A 13979-nucleotide genomic window follows, 5' to 3' on the forward strand; every position below is an offset into this window, starting at 1 on the left:
ACTGTAGAAGCGCTGTTAAAACGTCTTGTCCTAGAGAATCTTTTTAATGTCAGTGTGTTTTAATGTTGAGCTGCGTTTGAGAGGAGATCTGGAGAATGTCAGCTCAGTGCTGCTGGCTCTACAAGCAAACCATTCTACCTTACTCCTCTGCAGAGGAGAGGGGGGATCCATCATATTCCCTTCTCCCTCATTCACTTTCTCTCTCTTACTTTTCCCTCCGTCCCCCTCTCTCTCTATCTGTCACACTATACACACACACACACTATACACACTACACACACACACACACACACACACACACACACACGGTTATTGCATTTGCCCCATGTTTTCAGTTATTCAAATGACATTATTTTGTTAGCATGCAGATTCCTGCTGCGTTGCGTTCATGGTGAATGTCTTTCATTTGTGTTTCCGTTCTCCTTGGCTGCTCAATGCTGTTACACAACACGACGCAGACTCATGCCTTCATGTCCTCAAGGCTCAAATCTTTTCTATTCACTTATCTGCTATTTACTCTGTTTGCTTTCATCTCTGCTCACGTCTCTCCCCTCTATCCGGCTGTAATTCAGTCTTTTCTGAGCATTCTGGAGCGTCCTGTCTGAAAGCACAGTGTGTTTGGGAGCGTTTGGGAACGCCGTCCCGTTTTTAATCCCAGAGCAACGTTTAGCGGAAGCTTAAAGCAGAACCTGTCTTCTGACGGTGACTCATGTTTGGTCTCGGTGGTGGGGGAAATGACAGCATGGATCTGAATTTGCATCCTCTCCTCTACTCCCTCCTCTCCCTTTTTTTTTATTTTCCTACATTCCTCTCCTCCCTTTTTTTCTCTCTCCCCTCCATCTCACTCCCTCCCCTCTCTCTTCTTCCATCCTGAATTGCTCCATCCTCCCGCTATCTATTTCTCCCTTATCCCCATCCCTCTCTCTAAAGCTCCTCCTAGCTGTGAATAAAGAAGTAGATAAGTGAACCTGCAGGAGCTCTGGGAAAAGTTTGAGATCTGTCAGCTGCTTTTCTCTCGATAAAAAAACCTCAACGCCAACGAGGTGTGACAACAAACGAGTGTTGGCGTGTGTGGGGGGGGGGGGAGAGGAAGGAGAGGAGAGAGAGGAGGTGAAAGAGAGAGAGAGCTAAAATAAGATTGCTCCGCTTAAAGCTTTGAAGTCTAACACAGGAAAAAGAGGGAGAGGTGATGCAGGTGTTGATGCGTGTCTTCTAAGAACTAAATAGCTGGCTTGTCTTTGTTAAGTTTAGCGCAGAAGAGGGTTTCAGCCCCCCATGAATGAAACAATAGGATTTTATCGTTTCTACTGGGGTTCTACTGTTTTTTTTTACTATGGTTCAATTGTTTACAAATAGTTTTTACAACGGTTCAACTGGTTTTATCCTGGTTCAACTGGCCTTTCTATGGCTTTAGGGGTTTGACCTGATCTTATCTTGGCCTACTTCTGTTCTATTGTTGGGTTCTACAATCTGATTCTGTTGAGTTTACGATCCCCTGTTCTGAGTTCTCTGGTCCTGTCCTCTGTCCCTCCACCAGGTGAAGGTGATGGTGCGTGTGTGTCCCGTGATGTCCTCGGACGCAGCAGAGTCCAGCTCTTTCCTCAAGGTGGACACCAGGAAGAAGCAGGTGACCATTATGGATCCATCAGCCAACCAGATGCAAGGAAACACCCTCCAGAAACGAGGAGTCAATCAGGCCCCACCTAAGATGTTTGCCTTCGATGCCGCCTTCCCCCATGATGCATCACAGGTAGGGATCTGATTATGCGCAGGGTAGCCAATCCCAAATGACCCCCCCCCACCCAGCCAATTCCAAATGACCCCCTAGCCAATCCCAATCTCTCTCTCTAGGCGGAGGTGTGTGCTGGTACTGTAGCTGAGGTCATTCAGTCGGTGGTGAACGGAGCAGATGGCTGTGTCTTCTGCTTCGGACACTCTAAACTGGGTAAGGATGTGTGTGTGTGTATGAACCTGATCTGAGCCTTTGTTGTATGGCGCACACACACACACACACACACACACACACACACACACACACACACACACACACACACAATGTTGTGCCGTATGTAGCCAGACATTGACAAACGGAGTCTGACATTGCAAATGCATTCACTTTATTTTCAAAGTATCGACCGCTGATTTTCTGAGTGTGACGCTCTCTGATCAACATGACTGCATCTCAGCTAGCCTCTACTATCAGGACAGACTGCATGGGGAGGAAGGGAAGAACATTAAAGGGGAGAGGGAGATGGGAGAGAGGGGAGAGGGAGATGGGAGAGAGGGGAGAGGGAGATGGGAGCAGCCGGGCAAGAAGAGGGAGTGGAACAGAAAGAAGAATGAGAGAGGGAGAGCGAGGGGGGAGAGGAATGCAGGGACAGACAAGGGTAGAGAGAAAGAGGGTGAACAGGTCAGAAAGAGAGAGAGAGAAAGAGAGAGAGAGAGGAGACTAATGTCACTTCAAATCTCCTCCAGTTCAGTAGCCCTGGTCTTGTCTTGTCTGAGCAGGAGGCTGAATCTCCACCAGTTTAATCCCACTAAGGTCCCTCCTCAGAAGGGCACAGTAATGAGTGTCAGGACCCTGCCTGATCCACTCTCTGTAACGTGTCTGTCTTACTGTCTGTGTGTGCCTTCAGCGTCCATGCTTTCACAGTCATGTAATCAGTCTAGCCATGACACATTCTCTACATGTCATAAGCCTGTTCTTACAGCCCAGACACACACACACACACACACACACACACAGGATAAAAACAGCTGGGACAAAATAACACACAATGAACAAACCGTTACAGTTAATTCGGAAAGTTTTCAGACCTCTTCACTTTTTCCAGATTTTGTTACATTACAGCCTCATTCTAAAATGGATAAAATACATACAAATCAGCAGCAATCTACAATATCCCATAATGACAAAGTGAAAACAGGTCATTTTTGCAAATGTATAAAAAATGGCAAACAGAAATACCTTATTTACTTAAGTATTCAGACCCTTTGCTATGAGACTTGAAATTGATCTCAGGTTCATCCTGTTTCCATCGATCATCCTTGAGATGTTTTCACAACTTGATTGGAGTCGACCTGTGGAAAATTCAATGGATTGGACATGATTTGGAAAGGCACATACCTGTCTATATAAGATCCCACTGCATGTCAGAGCAAAAACCAAGCCACGAGGTTGAAGGAATTGCCTGAAGAGCTCCGAGACAGGATTGTGTCGAGGAACAGATCTGGGGAAAGGTACCAAAAAATGTCTGCAGCATTGAAGGTCCCCAAGAACACAGTGGCCTCCATCATTCTGGAGCTGGCCGCCCGCCCATACTGAGCAATCGGGGGAGAAGGGCCTTGGTCAGAGAGGTGACCAAGAACCTGATGGTCACTCTGACGGAGCTTTAGAGTTCCTCTGTGGAGATGGGAGAACTTTCCAGAAGGACAACCATCTCTGCAGCCATCCACCAATCAGGCCTTTATGGTAGAGTGGCTTGGCAGAAGCCACTCCTCAGTAAAAGGCACATCAAAGTCCGCTTGGAGTTTGCCAAAAGGCACCTGAAGACTCTCAGACCATGAGAAACAAGATTCTCTGGTCTGATGAAACCAAGATTGAACTCTTTGGCCTGAATTCCAAGCATCACGTCTGGAGGAAACTTGGCACCATCCCTACGGTGAAGCATGGTGGTGGCAGCATCATGCTGTGGGGATATTTTTCAGCAGCAGGAACTGGGAGACTAGTCAGGATTGAGGCAAAGATTAACAAAGTACAGAGATATCCTTGATGAAAACCTGCTCCAGAGCACTCAGGACCTCAGACTGTGGCGAAGGTTCACCTTCCAATACGACAACAGCCTTAGGCACACAGCCAAGACAACACAGGAGTGGCTTCGGGACAAGTCTCTGAATGTCCTTGAGTGGCCCAGCCAGAGCCCAGACTTGAACCTGATTGAACATCTCTGGAGAGACCTGAAAATATCTGTACAGCAACGCTCCACATCCAACCTGACAGAGCTTGAGAGGCTCTGCAGAGAAGAATGGGAGGAACTCCCCAAATACAGGTGTGTCAAGCTTGTAGCGTCATACCCAAGAAGAGTCAAGGCTGTAATCACTGCCAAAGGTGCTTCAACAAATTACTGAGTAAATGGTCTGAATACTTATGTAAATGTGATATTTCAGTTTATTCATAAAAATGTATAAAACCCAGTTGTTGTTTTGTCATTATGGGGTATTGTGTATAGATTGATGAGGGGTATAAAAACAGAGTCACACACACTATGTATAAATTACTTGGAGTTTATACACAAAGTGTGCGACCCCCTTTGTTTTTATAGCCTACAGTTCATTCACCATTAGTCAGCACCTCTACACTAAATAATTTTCTTTGGCTGTGCACCAGCTCATGCTTTTGATGAGGGGGAGAGAAAACAAATCCATTTTAATAGGTCAAGAGGTCTGACTACTTTCCGAAGGCACTGTATATTATTTAGCAGCTGCTTTCATCTAGAGTGACTTAAAAAATATATATATATTTAGCCTTTATTAAACCAGGCAAGTCAGTTAAGAACAAATTCTTATTTACAATGACGTCCTGTGGGTTAAACTGCGGGTTAAACTGCCTTGTTCAGGGGCAGCTCGGGGATTCGATCTAGCAACCTTTCAGTTACTGGCCCAACGCTCTAACCACTAGGCTACCTGCCGCCCCACAATAAGTGCAATCAGCTATGGAAAGTGACCACATAGCATCGTATGGCCATCGCTAGTAAAACCTTCTGGAATGGAAAAGTCCCACCCCCCCGCCGACTACGCCATCTATCAGCCTCCGGTGGAATGTCAGAGGACACACTCACTGGTCCTGGTAATTAAACACAGAATATTCCCTTTAGCAACACACACACATTCGTGAACACACATGCACATTTACACACACATGCACATTTACACATACATGCAAAACTACACACACACACCACCCTGCCCCTACCAACCCCACCATATATCAGCCTGTGGTGTGATGTCAGTGGACACGCGTGTTGGTTCGCTGGTCATGGAAATTAATGCCAGAATCCTCGCTTTAGGAATAAAGACAGAGCCCTCTCTGCTCCACTAGCCTACCAGGCCTGGAGAAGATTATTGCATTAGCTTTTATTTTACATCCACAAAACGGATCACTGAAAGAAGGAGGGTGGGTTTGAGGCTCCAGGCTCTGAGATCTGTAAGTGTGTGTGTGTGTGCACGTGCATTCACGTTTGTGTGTGTGTTTGATGTTGGAATAGAATAAACTGTGCTCCACTGGTCCCTAATAGAGATCAAATACCCTCACAGGCCAGTCTCTTTTTATGAATCATTCATTCCATTTGATTCTGTCCTGTAAATCCAATCAATACATATAACATCACAGGCTGGTAATAAACCCTGTCTGTCTAGCTGTCTGTCTGTCCCAACCCACCTCAGCCCCCTAAACCACCGATTTAAATCAGATGAGATTCAATAAGGACTGAGGGCATGTAGATGAAGGTAGAGTAATGGATGGCCGGGTTATGAACAGAGGAGGAGGGAGAGAGGAGAGAGGAGAGAGGGGAACATTGTAGATAATTGAATCCCATGCTCTCTTGCTCTTGCATTACCTCATCCTCCTCGAGTCCTCTGATTGGATTACTGGCCCTGGGCCGTACGGCCATCCCTTTAATGGCAGCCATCTTTATTATGTCTGTAATCAATGTAACAATCCTGTCACTGTGGGATCTCTTTCTCTCTCTCATCTATTTCTGCCTCTAACTCCGTCTCTCCCTCTCCCCTCCCACTCTCTCTGAAGATGCTTGTTGGCCTGTCAGCATTACCAGTTCTGTACTCTGTTGTTCAGGCCAATTATAAGCAAGAATCACTCTAAGCTATGATGATGGTAGATGCCTTACCAGTATCCCACTGACAGACTACTACCCCACCTGGCTACATCCCTCTCCACTGTCAGACAATATGACATGGTGGGGGATGGTCAGACCATTCCCCTGTTGATCTGCTACTTGGCATGTTGTGTCAGATGGAAGGTGTGAATGCCAGCTAGTCTTGAGCAGAGGCAAAGTGATCTACAATCCAGCCTGTGCACTGCTATCTTAGTCAGAGTGCCAGTATTCACACACAGAGAGAGAGAGAGAGAGAGAGAGAGAGAGAGAGAGAGAGAGAGAGAGAGAGAGAGAGAGAGAGAGAGAGAGAGAGAGAGAGAGAGAGAGAGAGAGAGAGAGAGAGAGAGAGAGAGAGAGAGAGAGGTGCCTGAGAACAGTTGCTGACTGCTCATGGCACAATGAGCTTGTGATTAAGTTTCTGTAGCACCAGAGAGGATGAGTCACAACGTTATGAAATTAAACAACAAACAAAATACATGAATGCACAGACACACACAAAGAGAGAGAGAGAGAGAGAGAGAGGAGTGTGAAAGGAATGAGTCTGACAGCTTGAGCCAAGAGCAGTACAGTAACTCTGAATGGAATGGTTTTTATTGTCCTATGTTGTACAGCCACAAAGCACTGTTCTTTATTGCTTACTAAAAAGTGAATTTAATTTGGAAGATCTAACATCATGGCGGTCTTCTGGTGTCATGTGTGACAGAGACGAGGCGGATTCAGATCCAAAGTTCTGTCAATGAACGGTCTCTAAGCCAACAGACACCATATCAAGCGGTGCGCTGCGACACTGAATTATAGTAGCGGATAAGAAATGATTAGAGATCATCTTTAGAAGGCAGTCCAGCATTGTGATTGGCTGCCCTCGTCCAATCACATTATTAATGATCTCATTGAGTACCTACTGTAAATGAATCCTCTGTGACGTTTAATGTCTCTATGGATGAACAAAACATCAGAGAAGACGGAGTTAAACACTTAGCAGGCAGCAATGACAATGGCGTTTGAGAAAGGATTCTACTCTGATTAAGTCGAGACATAAAAGGCTGATGGAGAACACATACAGTTTAACCTGGCGCGCACACAAAACAAGGCAGAATGAAAGGCACATTGCAAAAATACACACAGATGTATGCACGCACACACAGACGCACAGACACACACACACACACACACACACACACACACACACACACACACACACACACACACACACACACACACACACACACACACACACACACACACACACACACACACACCATGTGGATGTGTGTGTGCATGTGTGACATATGGCTTTGTTTATCCGTGTGTTTGAACTCTCTTCCGTCAACAGTAGGGGTCGTCCCCCTGCGTCTAGGTTCGTAGGGGCTGGTCTGGACACACAGTGGGGATACACACAAACGGAGTTCATTTAGAAATCAGACCAAAGGGGTGGGCTGTAGACATGGGAGAAAGGAAAGAGGACAGAGTGTGTGTGGTGTTTTGGAAGAGATGATTATGTTAATGATTGTTTTACTCCACTGCTGATGGAGTTTTGTGTGTGTGTGTGTGTGTCCTCCAGGTAAATCCTACACCATGATAGGTGGTGACGAGTCCATGCAGACCCTGGGGATCATCCCCTGTGCCATCTCCTGGCTCTTCAAGCTCATCAACGAGAGGAAGGAGAAGACGGGAGCACGCTTCTCTGTCCGAGTCTCAGCCGTAGAGGTCTGTCACTCCCTCACTCTAAGGCTGCGTTAACAAAGGCAGCCCAATTCTGATCTTTTGCCCAATTATCGTCAAAAGAGCTGATCTGATTGGTCAAAAGACAAATTTTTGGAAAACATCAGAATCGGGCTGCCTGTGTAAATGAAGCATAAGAGCCGGTTTCCTAGACGCAGATTAAAGGAGATTCTCCATGAGTATGCATTTTAGTCCAGGAGGAGCCTTAATCAGGGTCTGGGAAACCAACCCTAATTCTGTTGTTTACAGAATTACGGGATCCTAGAATGTGTATTAAATATGTTCTAGGTGTGAGGGAAAGATTGGGTTCTAGATGTGGGGTTCTGATGGTAAGTGTGCTATGCTCTATGTTCTAGGTTTGGGGTAAAGAGGAGAACCTGAAGGACTTGCTGTCTGAAGTGGCGACAGGCAGTTTGCAGGACAGCCAGTCCCCTGGAGTTTACCTCTGCGAGGACCCCATCTGTGGCATGCAGGTAAAATGCTGCTCGTCAGAACGTCAACTACTCATCAAAAGATTGATAACAAAGCCCTGCACACTCTGTGGCCGTCCACTTAACTTGTCTAATTATTCTGATCACCATTAGCATTAGCTTTCACTTTAGCAACAACTAGTCTTCCTGGGGTCCATGCAAAACACCAGACCCAAGGCCTCCCGAATGGTGCAGCATCACTACAGCCTTGGGTTTGATCCCCAGGCTGTAGTGACCGGGAATCCTGTAGCGCGGCGCACAATTGGCCCAGCGTCGTCCGGGTTAGTGGAGGGTTTGGCCGGGGGGGCTTTACTTGGCTCATCGTGCTCTAGTGACTCCTTGTGGCGACCCGGGCGCCTGCAGGCTGACTTTGGTCGTCAAGTTGAACGGTGTTTCCTCTGACACATTAGTGCGGTTGGCTTCCGGGTTAAGTGAGTGGGTGTTAAGAAGCGTGGTTTGGCGGGTCATGTTTCGGAGGACGCATGGCTTGACCTTCGCCTCTCCCGAGCCCGTTGGAGAGTTGCAGCGATAAGACGAGATCATTATAACCAAATTTGGGAGAAAAAGGGGGTAAAATTACATCTAAAATAAACGGTCCCAGAGGCAGAAACATCAGTGTTTCTTAATCCTGGTCCTGGGGACCCAAAGTGGAGCACATTATACGTTTTGCCCTATCACTTCACACCTGACTCCACTAATCAATCCCGTGTGTAGTGCTCGGTCAAAAAAATCATGTTTACCCTTTTGGGTCCCCAGGACCAGGATTGAGAAACACTAACAGAGTAGCTCATGAACCCACAAGACAACAAGGAGGGTAACAGAGGAAGGCCCCTGCCTTCCATCCCAGACACTGAGTGCTCTGTTTCCTCCAGTGTTTTCCTCAACAGTCTGTCTCACTGTGGTGTCTCATAGGAAACCCACAGGATTACGGCTAAGGCCGTGTATGATGATGGCAATATCAGACCTAGATCACTGTAGTAATATATAATTATATATATATATATCTCTGTGTGTCTACCCTCAGGCACTAGGATCTGTTATCTTAGCTGGCTGTTTTTAACCTAACACTCTTTAAGGTTACACACATGTGCGCAGATACAGAGACACACACACACACACATACTGTACACACACGCGAGCGCAGATACAGATACACACACACACACACACACACACACACACACACACACACACACACACACACACACACACACACACACACACACACACACACACACACACACACACACACACAGACACACAGACACACAGAGTGTACATCTACATCTATAGAGAACACAAAAACCGCAAACCTCTAAGAATCATTTAGTTATTTTCTCTTCTGGGGTCATTTAGTTTGACATCTTAGTGTGTGTGTGTGTATGTGTGTGTTGATAGGATTAGTGTGTGAGACAAGGGTATCAGTGTAATCCCTAGCTAATCTCATGTTTTAATGATACCCCACAGCATTTTAGTTATAATGCTACTCTGCCTGTCTTCACAGACACACTGCATGACACACACACACACACAAGGAAGCATACACACAAACACACAGAAAGACAAATGACTGTCCTGTGGTTTGTAGAATTAGTATATTTTTTTCTATCTCACCTACTCTGTAATCTCCCCCCAGCTCCAGAACCAGAGTGAGCTGCGAGCCCCCACGCCAGAGAAAGCAGCCTTCTTCCTGGATGCAGCCATAGCAGCTCGATACAGCAGCAGAGATGACGCCGACCCGGAGGAGCATCTCAACTCACACATGCTGTTCACACTGCACATCTACCAGTACCGCATGGAGAAGACTGGCAAGGGAGGGAGTGAGTACTACACACACACACACACACTGTATCTGTCGTGTCTCAGGTTGTCAGTCAGACTGTCTCCACGCTACTTCTACAGGGTGATGTCATGTGTGTGTATTAATAGTGTGTGTGTGATAACGTAGTCAGATATGTGATAACAAGGCTAGGAGAAGGTGTTGTTCCCTATGTGTGATGGAGACGTATAATCTTACCTGCTCTTAAGGAAAGACAGCTTCACACACACACGCGCACACACACACGCACACACAATCTGCAATCGCTCATTTCTCCTTATCATACAACACCTCAGTCTGATTCAGTCATGGCTGTGGCAGTGGCTGTAGCAGAATAGGTGGAATGGTATCAAAACCATCAAACACATGGTTTCTGTTCCAGCCATTATTATGAGCTGTCCTCCCCTCTGCAGCTTCCACTGACACACACACACACACACACTTAGACTGATCCACAAAGACCTATATAGCTATGCATACAGGGACATACACTCTAATCCCAGATTTCCCAAACTCGGTCCTGCATGTTTTGGTTTTTGCTCCAGCACTACACAGTTGATTCAAATAACCAACTCCTCATCAAGCTTTGATGATTTGAATCAGCTGTGTAGCGCTAGGGCAAAAACCAAAACGTGCACCCGGGGCGGGACCCAGGACCGAGTTTGGGGAACCCTGCTCTAATCCCCAGATGGAAAGACATGCGCACACACACACAAACACACACTAATACACTGCTCAGAGAAGGTAAATGGGAACCAGATGTGCTGAACGGACCTACAGAGGTATTCGTAATGACTGACTTCCAGAGCATACACAAGGAAGGCAGTGTACACACGCTTCCGACAGGTGATGTGTTGACAAGGAAGGACACGTAGCTGAACACACAGCTGAGCTGGTGAGGGGTCCAGGTGGCAGGCTGTTATATTTGTCCTATTTCACACTAATGTGTGAATTGTAAATGTGTTTTTTTTTTTACATATCCCAACTCCCCCCGAGACGCCCTCAGAGAGTAGGGTCACGGCCAGGGTCTGCCATGAATAACAGCGACCCTGGAGCAAATAGGGTTACATTGGCAGGTTTTTCACAACGTCGGCTCGGGGATTCAAACTAGCGACCATCCGCCTACTCTCTAACCGCTAGGATACCTGCTGCCCAATGTAGCCGTGTGTGTGCACGCGTCCATGCGTGTGCATGTGTGCGTGTGCGGGCATGCCCGCGTGTGTGTGTGCATGTGTGTGTGCTGAGGCTGACATGCATGACCTCCTCTGAGATGAGCAGATCAAAAATGCTGGGGGATGAAGTGTTGGATAGTGTGTTCTGGAATGCAATGATTAATGTATCCTTCTGTCTCCCCAATTTTTCTCTGTCCTCTCTTTTTCCTTCCTCTCTCTCTCTTTCTGTCCCTTTCTCTCGGTCCCTCCTTTCCCTCCTGTCCCTCCTCTCTCCCTCTCTCCAGTGTCGGGAGGTCGCAGTAGACTCCACCTGATAGACCTGGGCAGCTGTGTGAAGGTGCTGGGAGGAGAGAAGGGCAGGGAGAGCAGTGGTAGTACAGCAGCAGGGCTGTGTCTGTCTCTGTCTGCCCTGGGGAACGTTATCCTGGCTCTGGTCAATGGCAGCAAACATATCCCCTACAAGTACGTGTGCACTGTGTGTGTGTCTGTGTGAGGACCTCTTGGAGATTGGATTCAATTGCTCTGCAGTATTACTCAGATACAACAACAACAAAAAATGACATAATTCTATCTATTTCTTACTCTTGCCCTTCCCTAATCAAATCAAAGTTTATTTGTCAAGTGCGCCAAATACAACAGTGTGTGTGTGTGTGTGTGTGTGTGTGTGTGTAGGTAAGTAAGGAAATAAAACAACAGTAAAAAGACATTTGAAAAAAAGAGTAACAAGGCTATATACAGACACCTGTTAGTCAGGCTTATTGAGGTGGTATGTACATGTAGGTATGGTTAAAGTGACTGTGCATATATGATAAACAGAGAGTAGCAGAAGCATAAAAAGAGGGGTTGGCGGGTGGCGGGACACAATGCAGATAGCCCGGTTAGCCAATGTGTGGGAGAACTGGTTGGTCGGGCCAATTTAGGTAGTATGTACATGAATGTATAGTTAAAGTGACTATGCACATAAGATAAACAGAGAGTAGCAGCAGCGTAAAAGAGGGGTTGGGGGGGCCACACAATACAAATGGTCCGGGTAAGCATTTGGTTACCTGTTCAGGAGTCTTATGGCTTGGGGGTAAAAACTGTTGAGAAGCCTTTTTGTCCTAGACTTGGCACCGCTTGCCATGCGGTAGTAGAGAGAACAGTCTATGGCTCAGGTCTTTGACAATTTTCAGGGCCTTCCTCTGACACCGCCTGGTGTAAAGGTCCTGGATGGCAGGCAGCTTTGCCCCAGTGATGTACTGGGCCGTACGCACTACCCTCTGAAGTGCCTTGCGGTCGGAGGCCGAGCAATTGCCGTACCAGGCAGTGATGCAACCAGTGTCTCGATGTTGCAGCTGTAGAACCTTTTGAGGATCTCACGACCCATGCCAAATCTTTTTAGTTTCCTGAGGGGGAATAGGCTTTGTCGTGCCCTCTTCACGACTGTCTTGGTGTGTTTGGACCATTCTAGTTTGTTGTTGATGTGGACACCGAGGAATTTGAAGCTCTCAACCTGCTCCACTACAGCCCCGTCGATGAGAATGGGGACGTGCTCGGTGCTCCTTTTCCTGTAGTCCACAATCATCTCCTTGGTCTTGGTTACGTTGAGGGATAGGTTGTTATTCTGGCACCACCCGGCCAGGTCTCTGACCTCCTCCCTATAGGCGGTCTCGTCGTTGTCGGTGATCAGGCCTACCACTGTTGTGTCGTCAGCAAACTTAATGATGGTTTTGGAGTCGTGCCTGGCCATGCAGTCGTGGGTGACCAGGGAGTACAGGAGGGGACTGAGCACGCACCCCTGGGGAGCTCCAATTTTAAGGATCAGCGTGGCAGATGTGTTGCTACCTACCCTCACAACCTGGGGGCGGCCCGTCAGGAAGCCCAGGATCCAGTTGCAGAGGGAGGTGTTTAGAACTAAGGGTCCTTAGCTTAGTGATGAGCTTTGAGGGTACTATGGTGTTGAATGCTGAGCTGTAGTCAATGAATAGCATTCTCACATAGGTGTTCCTTTTGTCCAGGTGGGAAAGGACAGTGTGGAGTGCAATAGAGATAGCATCATCTGTGGATCTGTTTGGGCGGTATGCAAAGTGGAGTGGGTCTAGGCATTCTGGGATAATGGTGTTGATGTGAGACATTACCAGCCTTTCAAAGCACTTCATGGCTACGGACGTGAGTGCCACGGGTCTGTAGTCATTTAGGCAGGTTGCCTTTGTGTTCTTGGGCACAGGGACTATGGTGGTCTTCACATGCCCGGAGCACACATCCTGGTAATCCATCTGGCCCCGCAGCCTTGTGAATGTTGACCTGTTTAAAGGTCTTACTCACGTCGGCTACGGACAGTGTGATCACACAGTCGTCCGGAACAGCTGATGCTCTCATGCATGCCTCAGTGTTGCTTGCCTCAAAGCAAGCATAGAAGTGATTTAGCTTGTCTGGTAGGCTCGTGTCACTGGTCAGCTCGCGGCTGTGCTTCCCTTTGTAGTCTGTAATAGTTTGCAAGCCCTGCCACATCCGACAAGCGTCTGAGCCGGTGTAGTATGATTCAATCTTAGCCCTGTATTGATGCTTTGCCTGTTTGATGGTTCGTCACAGGGCATAGCAGGATTTCTTGTAAGCTTCCGGGTTAGAGTCCCACACCTTGAAAGCGGCAGCTCTACCCTTTAGCTCAGTGCGAATGTTATCTGTAATCCATGGCTTCTGGTTGGGGAATGTACGTACAGTCACTGTGGGGACGACGTCCTCAATGCACTTATTGATAAAGCCAGTGACTGATGTGGTGTCATCGGGAGAATCCCGGGACATGTTCTAGTCTGTGATAAAAAAACAGTCCTGTAGTTTAGCATCTGCTTCATCTGACCATTTTTTTATAGACCGAGTCACTGGTGATTCCTCCTTCAATTTTTGCTTGTAAGCAGGAATCACGAGG

General features: G+C 47.2%; 1 protein-coding gene across 2 annotated transcripts in view; it reads left to right on the plus strand.

The window, feature by feature from the left end:
* The window catches only part of LOC110505332 (kinesin-like protein KIF26B), a 168834-nt gene that overhangs the window by 125162 nt on the left and 29693 nt on the right, over positions 1-13979 (plus strand). For both annotated transcript variants that reach the window (XM_021584512.3, XM_036962480.2), the window contains exons 6-11: positions 1538-1750; positions 1852-1945; positions 7453-7598; positions 7970-8086; positions 9720-9903; positions 11359-11536. In XM_021584512.3, the coding sequence (XP_021440187.3) occupies positions 1538-1750; positions 1852-1945; positions 7453-7598; positions 7970-8086; positions 9720-9903; positions 11359-11536 (932 nt within the window). The remainder of the gene's footprint in view (positions 1-1537; positions 1751-1851; positions 1946-7452; positions 7599-7969; positions 8087-9719; positions 9904-11358; positions 11537-13979) is intronic.

This window comes from Oncorhynchus mykiss, chromosome 25, assembly GCF_057628025.1.
Source record: "Oncorhynchus mykiss isolate SJ-2025 chromosome 25, ASM5762802v1, whole genome shotgun sequence".
Classification (NCBI taxonomy): domain Eukaryota; kingdom Metazoa; phylum Chordata; class Actinopteri; order Salmoniformes; family Salmonidae; genus Oncorhynchus; species Oncorhynchus mykiss.